Below are 14,170 nucleotides of genomic sequence, written 5' to 3'. Positions count from 1 at the left end.
GGCGGGGCCGGGCCGTTGGGCGGCGGGCGCGGGCCGCCGGGCGCGCGCGGGCCGGGCCCAGAGGCGGGAGGTGACGAGACGTCCCCGGCGGCAGCGAGGGCGGCGGGAACCGGCCAAGGTGGGCGCCGCCGCCTGCCCGCCCACCCGCCGGCCCGTCACGGGGGTCCCTGCCCGCTGCCCTGCTAACGCTTCCCTCCTCCCGCCCCGCAGAACCGGCGGGACCTGCGATGCGGAGCGCCGCGGTGGGACCGGTGAGCGTCGCTCCCTGAGGCTGCGCGGCGGCGGCGGGAGAATGCAGCAGGCGGGCGGGGAGATGGGGACCGGCGACAAGGTAATGCCTAGGTTCCGCCTCGCTCTCCTCCGTGCCCGCTCCGGTGGGGAAAGAGACAAGCAGCCGACCCCGGGGGCTGCTGTCTCCGGCGGGGGGCGGTGGGGTCGGGTCGGCGGGGCCCTGCCGCCCCGGCCCGACGCGGTGACAGCCCCGGTGCGGTGACAGCCCCGGGGTGCCCGTTCTCAGCCGGTCGCAGCACCTCTGGGCGTGCAATCACTGTAGTCTGAACGAACGCGTGTAAAAAACGTTGGATGGCAGTCATCGAGCACCTTTTACGTTCACCTTAATTTCTCTCCTTATCAAAAGTACCTAAAATTTACCTGGCGACCTTTATCCACCAATTTGGTAACGAGTAGTACTTCTTCCTGGCTCCCCTTTTCTTTTTTTTTCTTAATAAAAGGTGTTGCCGTCGTTCTTTATAGCTCGCTGCTGCAGATTAACATTCATTCTGACTGTATTTTCCCTAGAGGGAAAGAAAAGGAAAATTACCTCATGAATACCACAAGCCCCATGTCTTAAGCTGAAGGCACAGTCAAAGAAATGGTTTCAGGGAAAGGGTTCCTTGGTTCAGAGTGAGACTGCAGCCTTTGACTTTGAGCTACCCAAAAAATGCAATTGATCTCTGTCCCACTTTGTTATCAACAAATGTTAATAGTGCTTCTGGTCTTTAACATCCAGTTTTTCTGTCTCTTGGTGCGTAGGAAAATCATTCTTCTGAGCCATACAGAAGCGTACTGAAAACCCCTTTGAAACAAGCAGCTACCTCACATTCAGTATTGACAGAGATACGGCCTGACTGTCAGCCTCTAACCACACCCCCAAAACCTAAAGAAATCCTTCCAGCAGATCCATGGACGCCTACTTCGAACCTTAAAATGCTGATTAGTGCAGCTAGTCCTGAGATTAGGAGCAGAGAACAGAGAAGGGAACTGTCAAACAACACAAGTGAGGTCCTACAGGCAAAACACTGTTTGCAGGTATGTTGTAAAGGTGTCGTCTTTATTTACTTTTTATTTAAAGTTAGCTGAAGGCTGTTTATTCAGTATAAAAGTTATACATTAACATACTACAACATTTTTAAAGTTTTGGTTTTGGAGTATTTACCCAATATAGGTAAGGATATTGCCTAGTTAAATACAACGGGTAACGTTTTGCTGGGTTTATTTCACAACTGTTGAGAACAAAGGGAGAACACTGGACCTTTGACGGTGCTCACAATGAAGCTGTTAAATATCTGTGTTTACATATTTATTGTAAAAAAATTTCCAATCCTCTTTTTCTTATTTCCGTGTAGGAGCACTTATCGGGAGATGAATATGAAAAATCTCAACCAAGTCGCAAAGAGAAAAGTCTAGGATTACTGTGTCATAAGTTCCTAGCTCGATATCCTGATTACCCCAGCACTGCAGAGAATAATTACATTTGCCTCGATGAAGTAGCCGAAGAGCTTAGTAAGTTGGTGTATAGGCTATTATATTTTTCTTCATACAAATGTGCCAATAACCTACCACTTGGGTTAGTGCGTTTTTGCTCTGTAAAGTTTTGCATGCTTACTGTGTACTCTCAAACTTATTTAAACTCAGCTTTAAACTCTTCATTCTTAGAGCAATTCTTTTAAAAAGCTAAAGTTTCTGCAGTGAACTGAATTGAGAAACTCTGAATTATGTTTCATATTAAACATCTAAATTATTGCCGATACCACAAATAACCAGTTGCAGTTTTTTGGATCTAGAGATGATGGCTAAGATTAGTGGTTGGATTTTTGTGGCAGGAACTAGCATTTCTCAAGCTGAACCCACAACTTCCTGTCCAATCATGACATCAAAGCAAGAAACAACTTTCTGCTCTCTACGATAATTTAAATTTCTCATTTTATGTCATTATTTTTATATCACACCAATGATCTACCAAGAGTCTAAGTTGCTATCATTAAGCTGAAGCTTTTTTTTATCAAGGACCTATTAAATTATGGTATTCTACAGATTATTATACTGATAATCATACGGCTAAAAATTCTTCGGTGTCATTGTATCTTCAGAATATGTTCGAGGACACAGAAGAGGGATGAACTGCAAATTAAACAAAACGTCTATTCTATTTATACTTTGTACAAAATAACATCTCTTTTAGAAAATGCCTAGTCAAAATCAAGAATTTAACACACAAAAGAGAAAAGGACAGCGTGTTAATAGAATAACATATAAAAACAAGTTACCAAACAGTTGTCTACCATGAGTTTCCAAGGATATTTAATGAGACGATCTAAAATCGATGCAATGAATAATGAAAAATGGTTGGTTTTTTTTTTTTTAAGCTGTATTGAAACCCATGTAATGGCTCTGCTGGCAACAGTAAGTTTTATTTCTTAAGGAATGCTGTAAACCAAGTATAACTGTGGAAAAGCAATTCCTTCCATATCTAAAGCAAGAATCGTTTTCTTTTCCTTGCCGGCAAGATCTATGAGGGCTATTTTCAGAAAGCTTTCTAACAAGGAATTGGCGAAAGTGGCTTAGAAGTATATTAAGAGGAGGGGGAAGTATAGGAAACTGATCCCTTCTCTGTGCAAACTGTGTTTCAGGTAAATGTATGATGAAACATTTTATGTAGTGGAGATGTCATGTTCATCTTAGGACGAGAGGAAATGGCCTCAAGTTGCACCAGGGGAGGTTTAGACTGGATATTAGGAAATTTTACTTCACTGAAAGGGTTATCAAGCATTGGAACAGGCTGCCCAGGGAAGTGGTTGAGTCGCCATCCCTGGAGGTATTTAAAGGACGTTTGGATGAGGTGCTTAGGAACAAGGTGTAGTGGTGGTTTTGGCAGTGTTAGGTTTATGGTTGGACTCGATGATCTTAAAGGTCTTTTCCAACCTATATGATTCTGTGATTCTGTGATCTTCCTTTTTTTTTTTTTCCAGATGTTGAACGTAGACGCATATATGATATCGTGAACGTGCTAGAGAGCCTACACATGGTGAGCCGCCTTGCCAAAAACAGATACACATGGCATGGGCGACATAATCTCCCCAAAACCCTGCAGGCTTTGAAAAAAGTTGGAGAAGAGAACAAATATACACAACAAATTCAGATGATCAAGAAAAGAGAGTACGAGCATGAATTTGATTTTGATGGTGAAAGAAATGAAGAAACGGCAAGATCTTTTAGCTCAAATGAGCATTCAGAAATGTCTTTTGTTGAGCTCCCGGGAATGGAATTTCGTGCTGGTAATAATTCTCTATAATGCCAAGAATAATATGTGCTTATAATGATAAATACCTATGAACTTGGAAAAAAAACATTTACTGGACTTTTTTTTCTGAAACGCTATTGCCTGAAAGGCACCACAACTGTTTGTGGTGAGAAAAAGTGCTCTGCGCTCCTTCAGTTCTCTTATTCATTCAATTCTTGCACACGTATTTTGTTTTTACAGTGCGAGAACAAGAGGGCATCAGGTGAAACTATCAAACATACCCAGAATATAATCCAGTTTGCAGGATTTGTTACCATTGAATGTTATAGAAGCCAAAAGTATAAATGAGCTAATTTATTTTTTAATTTAGGTTTGATTTATGGAAGAAATGTTAATCAAAGATCGTTAAATAGATTGTATAAGCTGCAGTTAAGCATCTTTAAGAGTACAAGTTGTCAGACAATAGGAAATGTATACAGGGGGAAACATCACACTCTCTCTTTGTAGTTAGACTTGGTATCCACCTAATTATCTGATTCTTGCCATGTAGAGACATGATTCTGGAGTCCGCGTCGGCCCTGCCTAGTTGCTGTGTTGTTTGTTCTTATAATAATTGTTACTGACAAATTTCTTCAGTTTTTTAAAAAAGGTTGTAGCTGGCGCGTCACTTAATACTTTAATCCTTTCTCCTGTCTGCTGCAGCATCAGTAAATAGCAGGAAAGACAAGTCTTTACGAGTGATGAGTCAGAAATTTGTGATGCTGTTTCTTGTATCGACTCCTCAAATAGTAAGCCTTGAAGTTGCTGCTAAAATCTTGATTGGAGAAGACCAGTTAGAAGACTTAGATAAAAGCAAGTTTAAAAGTAAGTAAAATATCAAGCGTAAGCTGAATGTAAGCTGTTCTAGTACCAGTTTATATAGTGTAAAATACCATCATCTTTTTCCTGCCCTAAATATATTTGAGCCTCCAAAAACTCACTGAACACCTTGTGCAGTTTTTAACAGGGACCCGCTTGTGCATAGTAATTGATACGTAATGTCATAATGACCATGTAAGAGAAAAATCACAGAATCACAGAATCATATAGGTTGGAAAAGACCTTTAAAATCATCAAGTCCAACTATAAACCTAACACTGCCAAAACCAAAAAGTCCATTAAATCCATTAAAATAATGTCAGAAGTCGGCTTATTGGTAACAATTTCTCTTTCCTCAAGCAGTCTGTCAAAGATTTCAGCATCATTTCATCAAAGACACCCTAGAATCATGCAAATCTCTGTTCTGGTCATATAACTTATTTGTTGGACATCTAAAGAAATTCTGTAAAAGTCCTGTTAATAACTTACACGTGAGAGGAAGTGAAACCCAATGCTGTAACTGCCAATTATTTCTTCATTCTTTTACCCTGCTCTCAGTTCCCTCCGTACTTCCTCCTCTTTCTCTCCATTCAAATGAAAAGGTACTTCTAGGTCTAGGCCTGTATATCCGTCATAATCAAAAATGTTCCTGCTGTTGAGAGATCAAGAATTAATTGTGGGTTTCATTGCAAATGGCACCCTGCCTTGATTCTCAGGCAGACTCCATTGCTTTTTTTGTGGAATTGTATCTATGCAAAAAGAAAACTGACCCTCGCTGGTTTCAGTTCATAATTTCCTTTCCACTGCATCATGGCAACATGGGGGGGGGAGGTAGTTTGTTTTCATTCTTTCTTCTTCCTCCATAATGTCTGTCTCACAGTAAAAGCATTTTCAGGGCATTCCATCCATGTGTCTGTATTTCAGGTATCACATGTTTTACCATGTTCTTGGTTAAGAAACATAGTCCCAAGTTCCATGACTTGCTAGACTTTAAATTTTCAGTAGCAGCAGCTTTGGCCTAAGCACATTCACTTTGCAGTCCAGAAGTCACTTGTAATTTGACTGCTGCCTCAAACTTTTCCCTAATAGCTCAACCTGAAAACCGTTACGAACGTGCAGGATGATTACCCTGTTGGATTTGAGTGTGTCTCTTGCCCCTAGTTCCCATATTCACCATTGCATGTGTGTACCTGCCTTTTAAGCTACTTATTTTCACTACAGTAGTGGTACAGGTTTGGCCATTGCACTGAACCGAACTTGGTTTGAAAATGTTTTTTTCTATATTTAGCGTAATATACTTAGTAGTATTTTCTTTTCTAGATCTGTATCTATGTTATTCTATTTTACATATACATTTTATATTGTGATATGTTATTTCATAGTATAAATACCTGTTCCACAGAATTGTTCTTATAAAAAAATTATAAAGGTTTTTCCTTTTAGCTGCTAAAAGGGCGTTACAACATTTTTAATCTGATACGTGTTAACTTGTTAATCAGAATTGCCATACTTTACATTTGTTTATTTTATTTCAGCCAAAATCAGGAGACTTTATGACATAGCAAATGTTCTCAGTAGCCTTGAGCTTATCAAGAAAGTTCATGTTACAGAGGAGAGAGGTAGAAAACCAGCATTCAAATGGACAGGACCTGAGGTCTTGCCAAGTATTCAGGGTAGGTGTATGTGTCATTTCCTTTTGTTCTGCTGATGATTTTGATTGTTTCTTTGTTTTCTCTGCTAGAAATTTTTTGACTAAAAGAACAGAGTAAACTAAGCAGAAAGTCTTTCCTAGTTATATCACTGTCCTTGGTCCTTGACAGCATAGCACACCAGTATGTATTTCCACATAGTACTCATACTGAGACTCCTGCATTTCCATTTTTGCTGCTGCTAGTACTTCAATAATTGTAAACCAGGCTCAATAACTGCTTTTAATTACTGAATCTGCATACAATATGTACTTACACTTTGGGGTTTTTTCTGCTTTTTAGATACAAAACTTGAAACAACTTCTATGACCCCACCTATTTCAGAATCCATCACTTCCAAAGAGCAGTGTTCAAAAAACCTTTTTCCTTCAAGAGGAAAGCAAAACTTCACTCGGCATCCTTCTCTAATGAAGTTAGTTAAAACTATAGAAAATGACAGAAGAAAGATCCAATCTGCCCCAACCAGTCCAGTTAAAATAAGTGCAAGTACGTATGTTTTTCTAAGTTTGTTTTTAACTCGGGTGTAGTCTTGCATTAAATATTCAGGCTTGCCATCTTCTCATAGGAGATGCAGAGGTGTGGGTATGCCTGCTTACAACAAAGAGGTCTTAAGAACTGTCAAAAATAGACAAGATGGGGAAAATACACGTTGCCTGTAAATCTGAGGCTTTACAAGATTGATAGCGAAAGCAAAGCTAAAATGATCCGTGTTCAGTGCGTAAGCTCTGCAATTAGTAGAAGCTCTTTCCAGTTTGGTGGACCCAATCCAGTCACAGCTTGCGCAGCTGCAGCAGAGTAAATATGTTCACTGAGACCCGGACCAAATTCAGCACACTGCCTGGAACTCTAGCCTCCTCTTTCACACCAAATACACAAGGAGTGGTGTATTACTATTGTGGGTTTAAGAAGAATATTAAATCCCTTTTTATATATTGCTATCTTGACTTTGTGTTATGTCTCACTGACTACAAACTTCTGTTTGTGTAGTATAGCTGATTCTCTGAATATTGTATCTTTCTCTATGAACTGCTCTAACCCTGGTTTGTTAGGGAAACTGTGCTTTAGATCTTACTATCTAAGCAGTTCTGTAATCCGTAAAATTGCCAGAAAATTACCTATCAATGTTCATGTTAGGTATCCTCTTCAGAGGGAAAAAAAATGGAGCTGAGGCTTTAAAAGTTGTTTGATGTAAGCTACCATCCAATTGATCAAATCAAGTCTGGGCTGCAGTTTGAGGATAATGTGGAGTCTTAGTGTCTTCTCATGAAATGTGTATGCCACATTAAATAACACAGTCGCCTCAAGACAAAATTTAACTTCTACGTTTGATGTACTAACAGTTTTGGTTTGTCTTCCCCCTCCAACCAGGTACTGATCAAAATTTATCAGCTTTCCCAAGTAAAATGGCTCAGGTTCCAGCAATGGCTAAACATCAGCTGGAAGGACAATCAAAGTAAGTTTGCACAAGTGTTAAGGTGAGAAGCTTTATTTTGTCACCTGCCATTAAGTTAACACTATGCTCAGTTTGAGTTGGGCAATAGTCTGCAAAAACTGGTAATCCCTGATACTGCAGGCTATTTTTTTTCACTTATTATTTTCTATTTAGTGGATTGAGAAGTACAAGTTCATGTTAAGTCTTCGTATTGCAGGAAATAATTTGTCAGGGCATTAATTTCTGCACAAAGGTATTAAAATATGCTTGGGTTTGTGTTTTCTTTTTTTTTTTTAAGGAAAGCAAAAGAGATGAAAATGAAATTGTCACGATCTGCTTTGGAATGTAATCTGTCCTCACCTGAGGTAGTCCCCAAGCCCGAACCTCCTCTCACTGCAGCACCCTCTCAGCAGTCAGCTCTCACGCAGCCACTCGGTGTCTGTCCTCCAAGCCACAGTTCAGTCCCACCAGTAATACTACCTCATACTCATTCTGGTGTTTCATATGCAATATATCTGCATCCTTCCCAAGCCCACACTGTGACAACATATAGCCCAAGTTTCATGTTGCAGCCTCTACCGTGTGCTAACGTAACTGGAATTAAGAGCATTAATTCAAAAGTATTAAACAAAATAACCACTGAGGAAGGGGACAATCAGATAGCTACAGATGATCCAACAAAGTCCTTGACGGCTAAAGAAAGACCGACTATAAAATCAGAAACTTCATCACAGCGGTGCCTTAAAAGACCACAAGCATTACAAGAGAATAATGTAATTAAAAAGTATAGAAGTGACGAGGAAAGCCTTGATACTTCTCTGGTAAGTTAAATTATTTTTAAAATGCCATTTTATAGCTTAATGATGTTACCATCTACTCAAAGTGATTTAGGAGCCTACCAGCGTGTGTAGGCATTTTAAATAACATTACACTTGAAGAGATGGTGTTCATTTGTTGTGCTTGCTGACGTTTGGGGGGCTGTTTTTTGTTTGTTTACACACCCACGCACATCTCAAATACCACATAATCTTGCTGGTATTTGCAAAGCATCAGGCAGAATGTATAGTATGCAATATAACACAAATCTTTGAAAGGCCAACCTAGGATCAGGCTGTATTTTTCTCCTTGTTCCCCTCTCTTTCCCCTCCAAGGATTTATTTCCAAGACAACGTGTCAAAGTGTACAGATGTTAGTCAAAATAAGACAACTCCCAAAACATTATGTCAAGACTTACCTATGTATACAATGATTCTGGAGTAGTTCCAGTTGCTCATCTTGCTGGCATTCATTCTTGGCTTTAGAGGCGTTAGGAGGGAAAGTGGACACATAAAAGTCGCTGGACAGGGAATGTCCCAAAATCCTGGCACCCTCTAAATACGTCTGTCTGATGTTGTACGCTGTTAATGTCGGATTGTTGTAGGCATAATAATGCAGTGCATGAAAAGAATAAGAGGTTCAGATACACTTGATGCCTATGGAGAAACTGGGTCTGGATTGCTTTCTGCTCCTCAATTGCTGAATGTTTTAGTGTCTCTGTAAATTATTAGGCTGCTTTAAATCGTGCTTGCAAAACAGTCGTGAAATGTTATCAGCATGTTGTGACAACACGTGGTGTAAAACATCCGCTAGCTGTGAAGGAGCAAGAGAGGATAACATGGTTATCTTATTGACTAGAAATTTTTATAACACAAACTTGGGAATCAGGAGAAAGGAGAAAGCTTGCTTTCCTAATTTTTAAAATGTATAAGTATCATTGTAGACCTGTAATTGAGAATGTTAAGTCTTACAATGTCTGCCTTTGGTTTTGTATGTACTTTTTTTAAAGGGAGAATCCATTAAAAATGAAAGAGCACCTTCCAATAGCTCACAAATGAATCACGAAATGGACAATTTCCAGGAAGAGAGAGAGAACAAAACCGAAACATTAGATCAAAACATGGCAAGTTGCTATGACCGATGTAAGAGAGAAGATATTCCAGAAGATGAGGACAAAATCAAAACTAAACAAGACATACCTGTAGCATTTGCCATTCCTGCTCATGAGGTAAGCTTTCTCCGACACCACAGCACACTTTGCTATTACCTAGGAAAACACCACTTGGAGTCTTTGCAAAAGAAACAAAACTGTCATGAACTACACATATATAGATTGTCTTTGGCTGGATTATTTTTAGCGTGCTCTTAAAATCTTATTCTGTAAGAATTTAAGACTTCTATTTCTGCATTAAGTACACAAATAAGAGGACATGAAATGACTTTTAGGCTTTGACTGGGATGCAGATCACAACTAAGACTAAGTGGATGAAGGCCATGTTGAGATCCCTTACACCCCCAGTCCTTTGTTTGTGTGTGTTTAGTCTCAAATACTTTGATTTACAGCAGAACCATGTGAAACTCTCTTCATCAGTAACATTTGGTATTCTGCAGTTAAGACTTACTACTGTAAAGAACCTGAATAAAGAACAGTTCTGTTGACAAAACCAGAACTTGTAAATGCAAAAGGATTGTCTTCCAATATTTGTCTTATGAAAAACACAATCCAAGAATGAGGCAACATGATTGTTACTGGGTCCAGATGTTTCTTCTGGGAAAAAAAAAAGTATTCAATATCAGGATTTCTCTTTTGTCTAGTCTAATTGTACTGTGTTAATCCCAGATGGATTTCCAGTTCCTCACTGAGGATATCAGCTGGAAATGGAGCCAGCTGACTTCTGCACAGTAGGGCAGTCTTACTTTAAAGAGTGTGTCCTGGAGTCACATATGTCTAATTTCAGACAGAAGGTAGTACAGGTGGGGAATATAGGACCCTGTGGATATGGAGGATAAAGAGTAAGAACAAGGCCAGGGGGATGCAACTGTGGAGAAAGACTTCATTTTTTGTTTATTACATGTTTGGGGTAAACGGGTATTGCCTTTTTCTTTTCCAGACTTTTTTTCCATCTGGCTATCTTATTCCTCTTACGCAGTGCACCCATGGCAACAAGGCAGGCTTTTCTGATAAAGAGAAAGCTGGGATATGTTCATTACAGCACACTACCTACAGCTCACCCATTGCTGGTGAGTATTAAATAAAATAGGCAGGCAGTTGTCTAGCTTAAAGGATCGCGGGCCAGATTCATCCTACTGAGGTAGCAGAATCACAACACAATGGCTTGAGTGTCAATTTTTAATCCCCTTCAACACTTGATTTTTCTGTTTCAGGTGTCATTCCAGTGACAGCACCTGAACTGAAAGCAGTTAACATTCCTGCTTTTCATATAACACCCTTGAATATAATGCTGTCACCAACATCGATAGCTGCTGCACCTGTACTGAGCAACACCTCTCTCAATTCAAGCAATACCCGTTCTGCCCAAAATCCAAGTTCTTCAGTTCTGAACTTCACACTGCAACACGTAGGACTAATACCTGCTGGTGTGCAAGTTCCTGCAAATACTGTTGTTCAGCATGTGCCAGTCTCTTCTCAACCAGAAAATGGTAGCCACAGCTCAGAAAACATGAACCTGCAAGAGGAGAAGGTAAGTAAAAATATATTGTAACTTCTTGACTGTGGTGGGTTGAGTGGGAAGTATAGTGCAGTAATTTCTTTATAGCAAGTAAAATTTTTAAAGAAACTTTTTTTTATCTTTATAAATCAGCACTGCCCACAAAGAGCTGGCAGTGAAGGCTAGCATAAGTACAATATAATTGAAAGGTTAGAAAGGAAGAACGAGTATCTTATTTGTTGTGGAAGTGGAGCCAGCTGGAAGATGACAAGACGTGAAGAGACAACTGTTTCAGGGGGAGGATTTTGCATAGATCCGAGATGGCACTTACTAACAAATTGTCCATTTGTTACTTTGTCTTTCCTTCTCATTACTCTCCCAATCTACTTTCAACTTCTTGCATTTAATGTTAGCTTTTTTTAATAGGAGGGGATAGTAGAGGGTTTTAAAAGAATATCTTTTTTCCACAGGAAGTTTGTCTGTATATTTTGTGTAATACTGTATTGCGTAAGATCTGTTTGTATTAAAAAAGGAGATAGGAGGAGATTAGAGAAACCAGATTTTTATTTAATTGATTATATATATATACACATATTTATAGATATATCAAGGAATACAGGTGTATTATTCTCAGTGAAGAGTTTTTACATTTCAGGGAAAAAAAAAAAAAATCAGTTTGCTAACATCCTGCAGAAACCTAAAACTAGAATTCACTTTTTTTCCCTTCCCCTTAAATGAAAGTAATTTTCTCTCTTCTCTTTAGCCTTGTGTTCCAAAGGAACCCCAAGAGCCCCAGGCAGCAACAGAAAATTTTTTCCGCACCCCAGGAGGGCCAAACACAGTATCTTCACTATCTGCAAATTCAGATGGTACCAAGAGAATCTCTCAAGGATCTCTGTATATTCCTCAACGAAAACTTGAAGTGTCAGAAGACTAATTTTGGGATATCCAATTGCTGAATGTGTTAGCAGGCATAATTACTGGTAACACACTGCACACATCTTGGATTGTATGATGGACGGTGTGTGTTTGGATATGTATTGGCAAGACCTCAATACTGGAATAGCCTTAATTAATGCTTTAGAATTAAAACTGGCTCTTAATGAGAAAGTTAATGTCTAATATTTTTTCCAAAAGACTTACCTGAAGTATTATAGCAACAAAGTTATGTATCTAGTGGTTTTTGTGTTGCTTTCCTGCTATGCAAAGTAAGCTGAAATTGTCTTTGTACAGAAAGGTACAGTCTATCAGTTAGTACATATTTTGCACAAAGAAAAGTACTGTGAGTGTGTACATATTTTATGTCTTAACAAAAACCCAATAGTTAAAATGTCTTGCTCCTATGTTCAATAATGCTCTTTTGTAAAGCTAGTAAAAAAACCAACAAAAAATGAATTCTTAATCAAGTTTTATATAAGTTAAGAACTATTTATACTGTATTTTTAAATCAATTTGTTCAGATTAAACTTACATCAAACTCAAATTTTGACTTTTTTTTCTTTGATGAAATTAAATTACTTGAGTTAAATAATACATTGTATATTCACTGGGATCTCGTCATTCTTTTTTTGTCAGACAGGGGTGTGTCTGTCTTTGGAAGAAAGGGAAAATGGTATTTCATCAGAAAGGGATTCAAGTAACTCAATCTGATTGTAATCTCTAGTGATAGAGTTCAGATCTCCTAATAACAACACTTAGAGGAAAACACAGTTATGAAGTTTGGAATTCGGAGTATCCTTATCAGCCTAGAGTATTCTGGAAAGTGCTGTCACAGAACTGAGAAGTTACATGGTTGGGGCCTCACGCTAAAGAGACAGTAAGGTTTGAAGATGTACACCTATTACCTTGCCTCTTCTCCTATTAAACGCAGAGTTTGAGCCAGGTGCATGCTATGCTATACACACTCTATAGGTTGTCTTGACACGGGAGAGGCTTCAAGCCTAAGAGAAAGTTTTCATACCATTTGACCTAAGGTTCTGTAACCATCTAAAACAGTTGGTGGCAGAAGTCACACAGGCAGTTACTGACGCACGAGCTATTCGCTGCTGCGAACTACGTAAGGTCTGGCTTCTAGAAGGAGGGAGCCCTGTGTCTCTTGGACATACGCACACCAGACAGAGGCTGTACTGTTAGTTTCTGCTTTCTAGCCAAGATCAATGTCGGCTTCCAACTGTTGTTTCTCCCCTACTGCAATTTCCTATCAAACAGGTTAGGTTAAACCAACTGAATTTAACTACGTACAGCAGAGTCTCTTCTATGCTGAAGGAAGAAAGATGAAGCCTCCTCACACAGCTCGCGCTCGCCCTGGATGACAAGGAATAACTAACAAAGTAAAGGGCACAATGCAGGGTATCTGCCTTCCCAGGTGAAACATGCCTGTCCAAATTAGGACAGGAGAAACGCTAGCAAAGCCCAAGACTCAGGGTTGGGCTGGGTAAAAAACGTAGTTAAAACAGCCAACACACTAAAACAAACAGGCTTGCTCTTTAAGAATGCAAAATTATTTTATAATACAAAATATACCTGACAATAGCAGCACTATTGAAATACTCCTGCATGAGGGGGAGAGAAGAATAAAAGCTGAAAAATGGAGGAATTCTCACTGCAAGCAGCAAGTAGATTTTTTTTCTTCTCCAAAGTGGCAATTGATTGATCTCCCTTACACTTGCTATCAGTTTCATTCTAGAAGTACAAAGGCAAAGGTTTATAGAAACTTGCATTACACAAAGGAAACAAACTGCAAATCTTTTGTTTTTCAACACCGCAGTTGACAGAATAAGAAACTACAGTAACTAGGCTTGGAGAAACAGTCTTCTCACGAGTTCTGCTCCATTCTGAAAAGCTGAACATATATTCTGACTTGTTGCCTAGGGTCCCTTGGCTCCTGTCAAAATACAGTCGCTTGCTTTTTCACGCAGGCTTTATAACACCTAGCACTTTCTTCTTGTTCATTTTGCAGGCTGAAAAGCTACTGCTGCTCTGCTCTAAGTATCCTGTTCCCCAGAAGACCCGCGTTTCGCTCGGATTAGCTGAGCCCGCCGCCCTTTCCACCCGCCTCGCCTCCCCTCGAACGTGACCTGAGTACCCGATGGGCTCTGTTGCCAAGCTCTAGGAAAGTCCCTCTGATCCTCAGGCTCGCTTCACTTTTGATATGCTGCGTTCCAGT

At 39.7% G+C, this 14,170-nt stretch overlaps 1 protein-coding gene across 2 annotated transcripts; it reads left to right on the top strand.

The window, feature by feature from the left end:
• Positions 1–7: 7 nt before the first annotated feature.
• On the top strand, positions 8–12,447 carry E2F8 (E2F transcription factor 8). 2 transcript variants are annotated; one of them, XM_075502009.1, is made up of 14 exons: positions 8–118; positions 211–331; positions 1,033–1,308; positions 1,626–1,782; positions 3,249–3,554; positions 4,223–4,384; positions 5,914–6,051; positions 6,370–6,573; positions 7,456–7,540; positions 7,818–8,340; positions 9,345–9,563; positions 10,447–10,576; positions 10,721–11,037; positions 11,768–12,447. In XM_075502009.1, exons 2-14 carry the CDS (start codon positions 293–295, stop codon positions 11,939–11,941), a joined length of 2,730 nt encoding a protein of 909 aa, XP_075358124.1. In that variant the 5' UTR covers positions 8–118; positions 211–292; the 3' UTR covers positions 11,942–12,447. The 2 variants fall into 2 exon arrangements, with proteins under 2 accessions (XP_075358124.1, XP_075358122.1); XM_075502007.1 differs by having other exon boundaries at positions 14–331.
• Positions 12,448–14,170: the final 1,723 nt, after the last annotated feature.

Source organism: Mycteria americana, chromosome 5, assembly GCF_035582795.1.
Source record: "Mycteria americana isolate JAX WOST 10 ecotype Jacksonville Zoo and Gardens chromosome 5, USCA_MyAme_1.0, whole genome shotgun sequence".
In the NCBI taxonomy this organism is placed as follows: domain Eukaryota; kingdom Metazoa; phylum Chordata; class Aves; order Ciconiiformes; family Ciconiidae; genus Mycteria; species Mycteria americana.
The sequence above is the reverse complement of the archived record's forward strand: the minus strand, read 5'-3'. Positions and strand labels throughout refer to the sequence as shown.

Excerpts from the sequence above, each read along its gene's own strand:
- E2F8 (XM_075502009.1), top strand. The coding sequence starts at position 293 with ATGCAGCAGGCGGGCGGGGAGATGGGGACCGGCGACAAG. Across the intron at positions 332-1,032 it reads AGATGGGGACCGGCGACAAG|GAAAATCATTCTTCTGAGCC; the intron begins GTAATGCCTAGG and ends CTTGGTGCGTAG. Across the intron at positions 7,541-7,817 it reads CAGCTGGAAGGACAATCAAA|GAAAGCAAAAGAGATGAAAA; the intron begins GTAAGTTTGCAC and ends TTTTTTTTTAAG.